Source organism: Topomyia yanbarensis, chromosome 1, assembly GCF_030247195.1.
Source record: "Topomyia yanbarensis strain Yona2022 chromosome 1, ASM3024719v1, whole genome shotgun sequence".
NCBI lineage: Eukaryota > Metazoa > Arthropoda > Insecta > Diptera > Culicidae > Topomyia > Topomyia yanbarensis.
Window position 1 is genome coordinate 20,693,705 of NC_080670.1, and position 16,180 is coordinate 20,709,884.

The window sequence follows — 16,180 nt, forward strand, 5'->3', positions numbered from 1 at the left end:
TATTTAGAAATAGTGTTTACAAAACACTACGGATGTCAAGTACCATGTGTCTCCATTAGTATGGAGAAAATGTAAAATTTCGAACAATACAACTTCCTCCGAGTTTGATTTTCACATTTCCATAAAAACGGAACGTTTCACACGCAAACCAACAGGCACCCTCTCAAGTTACAATATTTGTCTTCCAGAGCACCACCGTGTGCTTTAGTTAATTTTTCTCCCTCCTTTTCAGAATCAGTTTTTGCAAAGATTAACATAAAACGGTGCCGCGATGGAAGGAAAATGTCAAGGCAGTAAGAAATTAATTATGGTGCCATCAGACTGGAAGGAGATTTTTTTTGTGCTAGACTCACTGATTAGTGCAGGTCAAATGCGTAATTAAAAGCTTAAACATCTTTTTGAAAAAAAAACGAAAGTCTGCATTATTTTAACGGGTGGATGGTGTAAGACGCAAGGGGAAGGGGTCGCAACACCCATCCGCATATTTTAGCTTTCATTTGATATTTGGTTTGTGAAAAATTGTGTTTTCACTCAATAACTGATGTGACTTTAATTTTGGAATATGCCTACGCAGGACTTTCGGAATTGTCGCTAGTGGACAATATATTCAAAGAATCTTTGATTGGCCATCAGTAATCTAGACCTGTAAATCAAAGTGATATGATGTCTATTTCAATAGATTTTTAACCTCTGAAGTATTACGATTGTACTGGTTTATATAGGAAATTCTTAAGTGGCCACACCAACCAACGTATAACCCCGAAACCAAAAGTCAGATCTGAATGAAATTCAATCGCAGTCAATGGGAGTTTCATTTGACACTTCCATACTTACGCACACACACACATACATTTTGCGAACTTGACGAACTGAATCGAATGGTATATGACATTCGGCCCTCTGGATCTCGGTTGAAAGATCTGTCTGTTGGGACTTGTTGACGTAGCTTGCTACTGCGTGTTGAGGTCCTCTTTCTCGGTGATGATGCTGCGTTGTCCATCGTGGGTGTTGGTTTAGATACATTTGACGCACTCGTTGTTGGTACAGGTAACTAGTTTCAATGTACAAAGCGCTTCAGTTATTAGTTGGCCATTTGGTTGTGTTTTAGCAGCGTATATTGATGACAATTTGTTCGTGTCGATTGAAGTCGGTTGTGCCGTTTGGTAACGGAACTGGCAGAAGGGAATCTGACCAGGGTAGGTACACTACGTTATTTGCTTATAGTTAATGTCCCTTCTTTGGATTCCAAAACCAAATAGAAAGGGACAGGTTTTGTCAACAGCATTTCCACTATACGAACGCCGTTGGGCATGCCAGCATCGTTTGTAACGGATTCCGCCTCTCCGTATTTCGACATGGATCTTTTAATGTATTCTGGCCTAGGACTTCGTGCTAAGTCGTGTAGGCGTACTCCAACTTGTCGACATCTACATAGTTTTAACGTTGTCATATTCTGGTCGCAGTTGAAAACTGGAAAATCCAATCAGCGACAATCGTTTTTGCTCTTGTTTAGTGCTAATTTATGATGTCAGAAGTAGTGCGCTGTATAGCGCATCATTGTACGAATACAGCGCACTACTTCCAGCGTGATTTCATTGTTTAAAACCATTTGTCGCTGGTTGGATTTTCCAGTTTTTAACTGCAACCAGAATATTCGACGCCGTGTCGCATGTTCTTCTTCGCAATAATGTGCTGGGCTAATTTTCTCAACGTTGTCAATACACATTTTCTAACATAGTGTAGCTGTATGCATGTCACTTCCTTCAGATTAAGCTCCAATTTCGTTTTTAATAACTGCTTGCTTAAAGTCAATCAAAACTGTGCTTAGTACGGACACTTTTATTTTTGCGGTTGGTTCTTTTCACTGCACTGCCAGAGGTAACGATAGTATAGATAGAAGTCGAAACGCAAAAACTTGGACTATTGATAGTATTTTGTGTGTGCGCTGTATAGAGAACAAAGCCATAGGGAGGGTGACGAAAATAGATGTCAGCGTCCCTTATCACCTATTATTACAAAATGATTACTCAACAGTGCTATCTTTGGAACTAGCTCAGTCATGCAACCATTTTTTTCCGATCTTATTTTAATGCAAATAATTAGGTCTTCATTTTGTTATATTCAGAATTGCACATATTTTGTACATAGTTTTAAATGTTCTTTGATTTGATAGCATAGTAGGGAAACACGTATTCGCCAGTTGATGCTAATCGAGCTGATATTTCTTTAGACTGAGCAAAGTGATTTGTTTGTTTGTTTAGTATTTATTTCACCAACTAGGAAACTAATCCACTGCGTATTTAATGCACGGGGGGAATACGCATGGTCTTGCCTGAGTGAATGATGACTTTTGAATTATGTATGAGGGTGAAATTGCCTATTCGCAAGAAGAACTCAAACGCACTTACCAATTTTCGGCAGTCATATCAGCACGAAGAATAAATATATTATTGTCATATTTATTGGTTTATTTTAGTCCATTAAATCTTCAATATATTATATTTATTGTTCTCATTATATTGAGTACTTTCATATGCTACACTACATTATTGTCAAAATGTTGCTCCTAATATTAAAAAAAATATTTGTGCAGTGTAACATCTTAGTTTTAAGATATTCAAAATGTAAAAGAATTTGGCACCGCAAAGCTAACGCATGTGTGCCTATTAAATAAACGAACTGAATAAAAAAAATCTATATTATTGTCATGTTAAACTGATTTCTTCATGAGTATAAAAATATTATAGTTTGATTATTAACGCAAGAGATGACAAATTAGTTTCTTTTCGTTCTTATTGTGGCCATGCTCTAGTTACTAGCGTAAAAAACGTGCACATGTCATCGATTGGGTGCATAGGAAGCATGGAGAGGTGAACTTCCATTTGACAGTTTTTGTCAGGGCACGGTTGCTTCCGGAAGTACCTGTATCGGTTTGGATATGCTTCGTCACCCCTTTGCCCGGAGTGTGTGGACGTGCCAGAGACACCGGAACACGTGGTATTTGAATGCCCTAGGTTCGACGAAGTTCGCCTGGTGCGACAGTGGACAATATCATTGAAAAGATGTGCCACGACGAGCATACCTGGGACGCTGTCAGCAGATCGGTTACGAGTATACTCTCTAAGCTCTAGAGGAACTTTCGAAGGGACCAACAAAGTGTAGTGCCATTGGCTAGAAAGCCACCGTGAAACCACAAATGGGGATTCGAGAAATTCTTCCGCCGGAACTCTCCGACGATGTAGACTACGGCCACCGCCGGGGCCAGGTGAGTAGTACGCGACGCAGCACCGGGTTCGGGTTGTCGGAGCGTCAAGCTACACCGGAATTGCCTGACCGACCTCGACACACTACCGGGTAGCTTGTGAGTAGGCTAGATCCACCGAGTAGACCGCGTCAAATAGCAGCGGGTTGCTGGGGCGCCAGTGAACCGGAAGCTATGCTTCACCCGGAATCGCTGGATGGACCTCAGCACCTACTGGCTGGCCCGTTGAGTAGGCTAGATCCATCGTCGGGAACTAGACCGAGTAGTTCGCAAACAAGTAAGAGGGGAGCTGAATGGTTCATCGGGGAAGTTGAGCGAACTGGAACGAATGTGAGAGGGAAGGACTCAAGAAATTGAGGTGCTAAATCCAAAGAAGAATCGGTATCGGGAGAACTTTCTTCGCCGGGGAACTCTCCGTCGGCGGAAGCTAGATTCACCACCGGAGACTAGACTGAGTAGACCGCGATTAGACACCACCAGTCGCGGGTCGTCGGGGCACCAGCGAACCGGACGCCCTGTTCCATCGGAATCGCCAAACTGACCTCGACACCTTGCTGGTTGGCTCGGTTTCGGGAGAACTTCTCTCGCCGGGGAATTCTCCGTCGAAGTAGACTAGGTGCACCGTCGGAGACCAGACCAAGTAGTTCGCGAACAAGTCGGGAGCTCAACGAATAAATGGCGCTGAATTGTGCGAGCAGGGAGTTGCGGTGCTAACTGGCACAAGAGAGCTGTGTCGTGGTGCTGAATGGCAGAAGGAAGCCGAAGGGCTCGGTCAAGTGGACAATCTGAAGTTTGCCGCCCAGATTGTCGTCGTAGGGGATAAGCATTAAGTCTCGACTCACAGCCAGCTTTCCGACTGCTATGCAGGAATTGCCGGTCTGTGTGGAGAACTGGTGGTATCTTGAGGAGTGGTGCCGCAACCCTGCTGACGCACAAACTACTATATAGTTGAATAAGAGTGTGTGTCTTGTACATAGAAACCCCTTCCCGAAGTAATGCCGTAAGGTAGTGCGGGGGAGGAATCAGGTTCTGGGCAAGAGTAGTGGTTTTTATCGGGTCGGGTGATGGCAGCCCAAGCCCAATCCCTGAGACATTAGAGTTTTTGTACATTTTTACCCGTCTCAGGACTTTCTTGAAAGTTTTTAATGCTCTTTAAAAAAAACACACACACAGACACACACGAAAAAAATGATTTTAAAGCATCTGACCGAAGCTCGTTCGTCATTGGTTCCCGCCAATTTCATGCACCGAGTAGCAAATCTTGAACAGAAAGAATTGTGATTTCAGCCGGTTTCAGCAAGTCCACTTGTCAGATGTCCGGAAACTGTATGTCAACACCGGGAGAGAAGCTTTTAGAACTCATCTCCGTGGATCAATTTGTGCAGCTCCGTGCGAGTAACTAGGACCGATTGGAACAAAAATCTCCCAGCGAGTATATTCTCGTTGACGAGCAAATTAGCCGTTATAAGCGCTATCAAATCACTAAAAAAATAAATTTGAAAACCTTTTCCTAACCATGATTTGTAAAAAACGTCTGTACAGGCCGAAAATATATTTTATACTTTTCATATTACAGACCAATACTTTCATTATTGATTCAGTGGTTTAATTTGTAATGTGAAATATACAACGATTGGTGTGCTAGTGCGATTTGGCACCACGTAGGCGAATTTCCGTCATATTATCCGTTATATTTGACGTTGTGCGGTAGCTTTCTGCCTCGGCTAAAGAATTGAACGTTATCAGTACTACATTACTCGTATGATGCAGTTGTATGTGTGTCACTTCTGTAAGCACAAACTCCATTTTACCATTATCAACAGTTCCATCTCGCGATCTGGGTCTGCGTGAAGTGAATCGCGAATGTGTTTTCCCGTAATTGGCGCAATTTACTTTGTGTTTCACTGATTGCACTCACAGTAGGGAGGCAACAGGACTTCGCTGCTTCTGTAGTGTATACGTAGCGCCACATCTTAACAATTAAGAAAAATACTTGAGCCTTTTCAATCTTTTTGAAAGTCACATTTAATCAGAGATCAGTTGTTGGTTAATAATAAAAACATCAGCTACCACGTCGAGATAATATATTTGTAAATGTGCTACGAATAGGATTCGTATAGAAAACTTTCGTAAAATATACAATTTTTTCATATACATGATGAATCATTCTTATTACAAGACGTTCGTATATTTCATCAAACTATTTGTTTGATTAATGAAAGAGATTCGTAATAAGCCTATGAAAGTCGTTTAGTGGTAATCTGCTACGAATAAGTTCACTCGCGGATACGAGCATTGTTGTACATTGTAAATAGTTGGGTTCGTTCATTTCACGATCTAAAAACATGGTGACTTGATGAAACGAAATGTTTCATTATTTTACTAAAAGTTTGTGAATAGCACGAATGATTCATCAGTCGACCGATTTCATGTTTTTCATCGAACAACATTTTTTTCAAAATGACCGAAACCAACCATTTCAATTCACGAGAATGCTTCGTTGCAGAAAATGACGAATGAATTAGTGCATTGTATAATCCTTTTTGTTTTATTTACGAATTTATTTTATTTGTGCATTCTACTCAGACCAAACAATGCGTATTTTCCTCGCATAATAGAATAACCAAGGTATAGGTTCCTAGCTTACTAAACTGAACGAAGTGTAATTTTTGCAGTAGCTTAGCACCATTAGGGGGACTTGATCGTATACTAATTGCTCTATCGCCGATGGGATGTCATACTTGTAACGAAGTGTTATTTGATGACATCTATAGAGCACACAACTTAATGAAAAAAACAACTGTCAGGTAGGTGTCACGGAAACTACCGCCGCGGAAAAGAATCTGTACGCGCACTGATAAATTACGTGCGAAAAGTTCAATGGTAACACATTGTTTTTTAATTATTTATTTTTTGTGAATTTATAAAATCGTGTCATATAAACGAATTGGGGATCGCTACAAAAGATCAAAAACTCTGATACGACATCACAAGCCTTCAAACATATGTCTTGGCGTACAATTCATTATTTCTGCAAGGAACGAGGAAGGACGGAGCACATTTCCGGAAAAAACATCCCGTGCGTATTATGTCGTATGTGTAGTTGATCTATACATACGTAAAAAGTAAACAGGGCGTATTCTCACTCATCTGACTGCATCTCACACGGGAGGTATAGGAATAGAAGCATCAGCTCAATCAAAGGGCGAATTGAGCAATAAAGGCACAGAGTAAATTCATCAGGCAAAAGTAAACATACAGCAGGAAAAGGAAATAACGAAAAGACAAACACTATCGCGCGTGATGTAGAGGAAGTTATTTCATATTTGCTTTTTCAGCTTTTGCACTCAATAGAGAAAAAACCGTACTGAGAGTGACTCGATGTTTGTTAGACGAATTAGTATGACCATGTGGTAAAGTGGCTTGCGTCTCCATAGAACTTCACAATGAATACTACAAAAGACCATGCGACTCCTCCATGTGGTATATACGAAAAAAGTCTATCTCATCTATCGGAAACCAACAGAACCTGACCTACATATTTGATAGTAGTTTCAAGTTTATTCCAACTTGCAAGTGCCCCGTAATCCCCTCTGGTGGTTCAGAGGGTAAACCGTTGGTCTCATAAACCTCTTGTCGTATGTTTCGAGCCCCAGCCACGACTCTTAATGATCATTGGGACCGTACCACTAGCCCTGCCATTGTCCTGTACACTAAGAATCAGCTGCGAAGTCTGTCGAAAAAGAAGGTCAAGTCCGGCTACGGAATGTAGTACCAGGGCATTGCTTTGCTTCAAGTGCCCCATATGTCGAGTTACTATAAGAACACACGTGTTGTGGGGGGCTAGATTCACAACCTATTTCTTATGCGGTGCGTGTTGCCAGCATCTGCACGTTCTACCTCAAGCATCTCCTATTACCGGAGTCCACACACCAAAGGATAGAACACCAATTCTCTCGTATCCAAAACCAACACATCTCGACGTTGCTCACAGAGCGTGTTGGCAATTTCGTGCAATGGTAAAGAAAATAAAGGAATTTCATTTTCCGTTTGTTTACCGCACAGCACGCCTGGTAGGCCTGAGGCAATTGGAAGAATAGACACCCGCCGGCCGCCGTGCAAGTAACAACGCAAAACATAAAACAGCAAGCATTCACCAGGCACACGGTGGGTTCGGTTCGCGGGCGATTGTTAACAAATCAACAACTGTATACGGGGTCAGAAATTGTGGGAAAACGTGTCAAACTTACGCCGGATGCCCCAGTCCATCATGGTGTCGGCTCTCGGTTTGACGCCTGCATGGGCTACTCAGGATACAGGATCGCTTCCGGCTTCCAATGGCGGAATCGGTCACAGTGCCCCAGTAGACAAACTTTCTCTTAGGACTTTGTGCGATGTGGGCTACTTGGATGCTGGTTACACATTTACAGTACTGTTTCCGTTCGAACGGTCGCCATCGCACGAAAGAATGGAACAATTTTGATTAACTTAAGTTGTGCCTTCCCACTGATGTCCCATTCGGTGCGTATGGTGGCACAAACGATCGTAATCTATCACAAAGTTGTTGAACTAAATCACTTCTGAGCAAACATTCACTGCTACTGCTTCGTTAGGTTTCACTTTAAATTGAATTTATACACTCTCTGCAGACGCTAGCAAGGAGCGGGAGGCACTCAAGAGAACTAATAAATATACACAGCAATATCGGTAATAGAAAACACTTGACCTTTTTACTTCGACTACCAAAATTCAAGCCATCAATTTTTGACAAAAAAAAAATCCCGAAAAAACACTCGTAAACAAATATGTCCTACATAATTATCTTTTGACACTTAATTACTGATATTGCTTGCTAGACAAATTTAGCGAACTATGTCCAATCGCCGAGACGCCGTAATTTTCCGAACCGTTCTGCTCACCATGAAAGTACCGACTGAGACACTTCTATGTCACAAGTCGCTCGTTCTTGACGGAGCTGCAGCTTTCATCTACGTCTTCTCGTTCGGCATGGAAAGTTCCTCTCTGTTGTGGTTACTAATCCCAAAAACGCAAAACATGAAAAGTGTACTACGGTAGAACGTGCGGCGTGCGGAAAACCATGTGGCACCATGCACCGTGATAGGGTTGTTCCAATAGATGTATTTAAGCATTTGAAACATGAAATCTTTATTTTATGTTTATGCTTCGATCAGTCAACATGCTAGATAACGAAAGGATTCTGAACATTCAGAATATTTTGACCGTAACCACCCTGAAAGGACCCATCCATCACTCGATCTTCCTTCCTACTTCACATTTTAATTGGCGCTTCCTCAAACGCTTGCCTCGCCAGAATATGGTCAATAAAAAAATCCATTCAATTAGCTGTTTTTCTTTGCCTCTGCCAGCTACCCGCTCCGCTCCGTAGCATACACCTTTTCCACCTGACACAGCGAAATTAAACCATTCTCACTTAACTGCTCTAGAGAGCACGTCGTCTTATCACACACGCCAGCACAATGCGAGTCGAATGAACCGTGTCCCACTCACGACTTTATCGATTGGAAACAAAGTGCAAAACAAACAATACTGTCTTATCAGCACGACCCAGTATCCAGCCTAAAATTGAGCAATCGAAGATAACGGCAGACGACTCCTCACGCACTCAAACAACGAAAAAAATATATAGAACCGCCACGACAAAGACGCACCACCGTCGTTTCCGTCCGGCGTTGGTGGAAAACGAAACCGCTCTAGCATGACTCGCGGCGGCCACTTGACACGGAAGAGGTGGTGTGTGCTCGTCCGTCAGCTGCTCCATAGCAGGGAGCGAGCACGTGAAGACAAAACGGAGAACTAATGATGGATGCTCTCTACAGGTTGTGAGCGGGAAATGAAATAAATATACACCCACACATCCACCCACAAAAACAACGGCTGATAGTACGGTGGTTAGTACATAAGAGCTGATTGTTGCTATAATTCTATGGTTTGCTATAAACGACCAAGGGACTCCATGAAATGGTTTCATTTATGGGAGCTTTCACTTTGATTGCCACCTGATGGCAGTTTTAAGAAACATTGCTGTTCGAAAGCGTCAACCATTAGGTTTATGAGTTGAACTTTATCTTTGACTCATACAATGGAGGTGCGTGGTTTCATGTAGATTTTAATGGGTACGACCTGTGTGATAGTCAATCTCGAAATGTTTTCTAAACTATTTAAACGAAACTAGTGGAAATTTTCAGATAATTCCTTCAACATTTTGTTTGCCTTAAATTACTACTTTTGAATCTGTAACTTATTTCGGCTGCGTTTAATTTATATTAGGGAAGCATTTTTTTTAAAATGACCAATGTCCCCATATTATGTGCTATAAATTCGGAAATATCGCTTGAAAAATTATTGATAAAAGCAGTTTTAAAAGTAAACAATATATATAGGAGGTTTAGGAATATTGTATCCATAAAATCACCTATTTAATTATCTACTGAATTCTGCAATTTTGGAAGTTTTTCTGGTTGAACTAGTAGTGGAGAATGCTCGAATGTTGACGAAGCTGTGCTACGTACTCAACTGTCTTCTTGACACAAACTTTCCTAGCTGTACGAAGCCATCATCGGCGACTGCCACTGTGTTCTTTTCGGATGCTTCTGATTCTTGGATACTTGTTCGTGGAATTGTTACAACAGAATTCACCAAACGGGTGCTTGAATCAAACTTCGTACACATTTGATGGAAAGGATGGGATCATATCAGCTTTACTTCAACGAGAAAATGAACACTTATTATATATTTTGCTGAAAGTTCTCACTTGTAGTTTTCGAACAAAATGCATTCCAGTAGCGTAGCGAAAAGTAACTGTACAATTCATTTCCAACGATGGCGTCATTTATGAGAAGGCAAAGAGCTTTAGATCGATCAGTCTGACCTGAACTCAAATCAGGGGAACCATTTATCTACCACCACATTCGGGATACTAGCTTGGGCGAGCATCCACTTCACGTAATGCACCATGCACATCAGCGAGGGAAGTCTGTAACCACTTTGCTGCACAATGTTATTTATATTTAACATTGAATAAGTTTTTTCGCAGAAGAAATCAAGCGTGGGAGTTTTTTTTTTCTTCTAGATATTGAAGATGCGAATCATAAATTATGACCATCGCCGATTCGAGCAAAACTTTGCAGTTGTGTTCGGATGATGAATCTCCCTGATATACTCTGTCAATTAAAACAATTTGACTCAAGAGCAATTTTTCAAAAGGGCGCAGAAGATTTTACATGCATTACCTGCAAGAAAAATGTTCGATTGCCGTATTTTGTACAGCAAAACCATCCGAGAATAAGTTGAAGGGAATAAACAGTTTTACAACGATAAAAATACACTGAAAAAAATGTTGACATTTTGTACAAAAACAAAAAAAAAATAAAATTATATTACAAAAGCGCCATTGTGTAATGTTTTATTTTTTTGTCAAGAAAATCCTCAAGGGCTTACATACAAAGTTACGGAAAAATGTCAGCTAAGTTCGTAACCTTTTTTAAGGGTGTTAAGCAAATTTTGTTGTACTTGTACTTGAACGGTTTGGTTAAAAAAAATTTGAAGCGTTAAAATTTTTCAACAAAAATTTATTTCGAAAAATCGAATTTTTTTGGATGAAAAATGAACAGTAGACGAGTATGTAAACACAACAGCTAACATAAAGTATGGTTTTTCAGTGTTTCGTATTCTCCTCCTCAGTAACTAGCACCAACTTAACGCTAGTTAGATAAATCCAAACTAGCATCAAATTGGCGCTAGTTAAACACTAAAATTCAAAATGTCACACGTCTTCCGTCAACGCTAACCAACTGGCTTATACCGAGTGTTGTCTCGATAGTGTACTATCGTATAGCACTTATAGTGCTTACTATCGGGACATCACTCGGTATAAACTAGTTGTTTGACGTTCACGCAATAATTGTGATTTATCTAACTAGCATTAAGTTGGTGTTAGTTACTGACGAGGAGAAACCGAAACACTAAAAAACAAATTTTATACATTTTTAAAAATTCTACGCTAAATGCTCGACAAAACTGTGATTTTATTACAGAATTCATTGTAAATGTCATTTCAAATCAAAATGCCTTTAACGAAAAGCTTCCCAAATGTGACAGTTTGTGAGATAATTGCAATTTTGTTTCAAGAAAAACAATTAATTCGTGAAATTGTGCCATTTTTCTATGTTACTCGCGTTTCTTCATCATGAACTATCAACAATCAAATCTTTATCATTTTGAACAAGAAATTGTTTTTGTGCATATGGATCATTAATGAGCTGTCAATAAGAAAGTTTTCCTAATAATACCTTATCATATTTTCATAATTAGAACTATTTCTGTGAAAAGTGCAATTTCCTTAAATTGAATCTGATTCTAAATGCCTTTTCAAATCAAAATGCTCAAAATAAGTTTTTTTTTCAAAATTGTGGTAGTTTTCGACATATTCAAAATTTTGATTCAACAAAAACAATCAGTTTGTTTTATTACGACCTTTTCATAAATTATTCACGTATCTCCATCGCAAACAATACGCTTTTCAAAATGCACATAAAATTTCCTATAGCTTAAATCTTGATTTCAGGACGATATTGTAAACCATTTGAAAACTACACGGAAAAATAGAAATATGATTCAACTATATAGTTTAATCATTGGAACATAGTGGAATAATATTTTCAATGTTTTCCGTGATGTCAAAAGGAAAGGGCAGCAAATTGCATGTGCATTTTGAAAAACCTATTGTTCTTGATGGAGAAACGAGAACAACTTATCAAAAGGTTGTAATAAAACAAAGTAATTGGCATTTAGAATCATATTCAATAAGAAAATTGTATTTTTGACTACAAACAGTATGAATTACAAAATTATGTTAAAAGTTGTTGTTAGGAAAATTGATAGATTCTCCATGACTCAAATACACTAAAACAATCTGTTTTCGTGCTTAAAATAATGGTTAATAGCTGGAGAAATGCGAATAATTTATAAAAAGGACATAATTGCACGAATTGATTCTTTTTCTTGGAACAAAATTCCAAATATCTCTAAAACTACTTTTTGAAAGATTTTCATACATTTTAATTTGAAATGACATTTATAATCATATCTTGTAATAAAACTACAGTCGGCCAATAAGTGTGAAATTTGAAAACAGCTATAAAGTTAAAGTTAAAAAAACTTTTTTACTGACAAGCTCTCCATGATGTAGTTACAATTAAAATATTTCCTTTCTTTTAAGGTTTTTTACCAAAAACAAAAACAATGGGTTTTTTATAATTTATTTTTTTAACACAAATTTTTGTTTTTGTAAAAAAATGTCACATTTTTTTAGCGTGTATTTTTTTCGTGCAGAGCTGTGTATTCCTTTTAATTTATTCTCGGGAGGGTTTGCTGTACAAAATATGGTAATCGTAACATTTTTTTTATATTAATGCACGCAAAAACTTCGCCGCCCTTTTAAAAAATTGTTCTTGAGTCCAAATGATCTCAATGACTGTGGGAAAAGTTTATTCTTTCGTACCGGTGAGACGCGTAAAGTTTCATCTGAATCGAAGATGGTCGGTCACGTTTTTGGAGATTTTCGGGCGGATCTTCGTGGAATTCCTCTTTTGACAATGTGTCTTTCGAATCCATTTTGGAAATGAGGTCACGGCGATGGCATACTCTATTCAATAAAATGTGGAACTAAAATTTTCTAGCCAGAAAATGGCTACTATTATGTACAAAATTTTTCAAGAATACTATTTTGCTAATACCATATGTGTTTCACAAGAAGTAGTTAAGCCCCATGCACGATAGATCAGCCGTTTTGTGGCACTATAGGTCACTACTATGATATAAATTTGAATTATATTGACTGGAAAATTACGCGTAATTTCGTGCGAAAAACGCCAAAACAAAGTGAAGAGGACATAAGTAACGCAATGGCATCTGTTCAAGATGGCGCCAGTATTCGCTCAGCCTCTGAACAATTCAAGGTTCCGTTCGAAACATTACGTGCACGTGGTAAAGGAAAGTGCTCATCAATGAAAGCGCGTCAGATATTTCGCGTGAGTTTACAATATAATATTTCAAGGTGTTGTTGAAGTAGATAATCGAAAAAAACATGATCGAAACAGAGTAGGAAAAGGAACCCAAAAAATGCTACGAACCGCAAACATGATCGTCCACGTGAACCAGAATGTACAACTTCAATTCCACACTCTGCCGACGACGAGGACGCCTAAGAAGTTATTCGCAAGTACAAAGCCACATGCAGCTGTTTAAAAAACATGTTTTCAGCATTCTCTTCCGCGGTTTCATGATTTTTTACATCATTTGCCACTTCCTGATGTTCTTACCTGATTGACGTCAATGGACTGCATTTATTATTAATGTGTTATTAATTTTAAAATAATCTGTGGTATTCATACTTTTCAAATAAAGGTTGAACCGCTGATTTTCTAGGCATGTACGTCGTTTTATTTAGCCTTGAATATAGTTACCTATCGAATCTCCAGTTTTTAAAAACATCGAAAAAAGTACCTTCGCCTTATTAGATTTGGCTTGAAAAATATTTAGCCAGGCATAGAATCCTTATTGCCGTTGAGCGATGTAAAAGGAGGCACGACATCAACGGCACGGAGCGAGTTTACGTACGGAACGTGTAAACGGGCATATGCATTATAAAACAGGTGGAACAATTGGAATAATATAAAATATAACAGAATAAATGTGCCGGTTTCAGATAAATATTAAATTGTAAAGAAAACCAATCTAAATAACAAAAGGGTGCAAGATAGAGACTCCGTCAAAGAAGGGTAGAAGATTACACTACGATCCTGTCAGGCCCATTCAGATTTACGCAGACGTCTTCAAGCGGATAGCCAAAGCTGAACTATTACTGAGCCAAGAGAGCATAATGTGTCGCGAAAAATGGTGTAACTCCTTTTAGTATTTCTGAAAAAGCTTGCTTAACCCTCCGGAAGTCGCGCAAATGGCCCACTGAATGAACAGCCGCTGGTGCGCTAAGACGATTTCGCTAGATTTTAGGCACATAGGCACAGTCATGTCGAACAGGACCTAAATAGGCAAAACAGTTCCACTACAGGTCACCCGATACGAGTTTTTAGGAGCATACTATTTTGCCCCGTCCTGTGCAGGTGCCTGGAGTAAGAAGCCCTTGAAACAGCCAACCGAGGTTCAGTAGATTCACACATGAAAAACGCCAATTTGTAACCACACCGTCAATTTCAATTTCGTGGGCGGGCATGTAGTCGGTAGTCTTTCATAAAATATTTGTCGTCAGTAATATTAATTGCATTTTTAGGCAGGCTATTACCAATCTGAGAATATCTGGGCGAATTTTCGAGATACTTAGCGGAAGATATTTTTGATCCGAAAGCACATCAGACATGATTCGATGGAGTTCGATAGATATGATCTTGAACGAGAATGATGATGAATCTTGTTTGCCAACCGTAAAGATTGTATTCCCCATGAAATCATCTGCTGTCTGGATTGTATTCCCCATTAAATCATCTGCTTAGTAAACCGATCTGAACCTTCTGTCTCCCAAAAAAATATTCTGTCCGTCGCCTTCAGACACCTAAGGTCAACTGACTTCACAAAATCTCCCGAAAAAAATGATTACTAAAGTATTATTTGCAGATCTGAAATTAACAAACACTCACGCAACAACGACATCACCTAATGTCTGCAAATCAAAAACCAGCACAATAAACAAAGCAGCCAACACCGAAGAAGACTAATACACGATAGTGGCTGGTAAGAACAATAAACCAACAAGAACATCTCATCATGAACAACAAGAAAGCGATGGGCTTTTAGCGAATTTATTATCGGCGTCTTTGCGATGACAATCTGGACGTGAACACGAGAGAAGGCGAAGGATTGACGACCAAGTTCTTGTGGATAATGCAGCTAATGATTCACCACCAAGAAAAAGAATTTAAACACAAGAGCAAGAAATTTTTATTTCTGGTGATCTTAAACATTGTAAAACGTATGAGACCCACGACTCTGCCGTCAATAAGAAAAATTGCCGTATTTAAAGTTAGGAACAGTTGGAAGAGATGCAAGAACTAACACTTCATCCACAAAAAACAACAGTTTGGTGCGGATTATGGGCCGGTATGGTATCATTAAAAGTAAGAGAGGGCGCCATATTACTGTGAGTAACTCCCTTTATCGTGCCATGTTAACCTTCCGGCAGTCGCGCTAGTGCACTGAGCGCACGCTGCTCTGAAAATCTAGCGAAATCGTCTTAGGGCATCAGCTGCTCGTTCAGTGGGCCATAAACGCAATTCCCGGAGGGTTAACAGACCCGAACTTAAAGCCCGTAGTCTTGACAACATTTAGTTGCATCAGGACGGCCCCATGTGTCACACAAGTAATGTAACAATGGAATTATTGCGTGAGAAATTCTCCTTGGACCTGTCAATTGGTTGCCTAGATCGTGCGATATCACTCCTCTAGTCCATTTCTATGGGGCTATGTGAAGTCAATGGTCTATGTGGATAAGCTTACAACGTTTTAAGCATTGGAAGCCAACATTGCTCGAGTAATTAGCCAGATATCACTTGAAATTCTCGAGCTCGTCATCAAAAACTTGACCACTCAAATGGTCCACCTCAAGCGATGCTATGGTCAACAATCAAAAGAAATTTTCAAATAATAAATGGCCAAGAATGTTCCTTCGAGGGATAATAAAGATTTCGCGAAAACCATTTATTTAGTTTTTTTTTAAGAAAACCTTAAGATGAATCACCCTGTATTTACAGAAAAAAGTTCAATAATTCTGCAATGGTTGAGATTCGAAGGTATGTTTAGAACGATTCTTTCCCCAAACATGACCCACTAACATCTGTCGAGAGGTTCTGACCTATGAACCAACCT

The 16,180-nt window shown here is 39.4% G+C and overlaps 1 protein-coding gene across 7 annotated transcripts in view; it reads right to left on the bottom strand.

Moving 5' to 3' along the window:
- Window positions 1-16,180, bottom strand: part of LOC131677060 (afadin) — a 178,558-nt gene that overhangs the window by 82,459 nt on the left and 79,919 nt on the right. The window contains exon 1 of one of the 7 annotated variants that reach the window (XM_058956601.1): window positions 7,513-8,995. The exons of the other annotated variants lie outside the window; for them this stretch is intronic. Within the exon in view, the coding sequence (XP_058812584.1) occupies window positions 7,513-7,534 (22 nt within the window). The 5' untranslated portion in view covers window positions 7,535-8,995. Of the gene's footprint in view, window positions 1-7,512; window positions 8,996-16,180 lie in introns of those variants that run through there. 7 annotated transcript variants of the gene reach the window in all.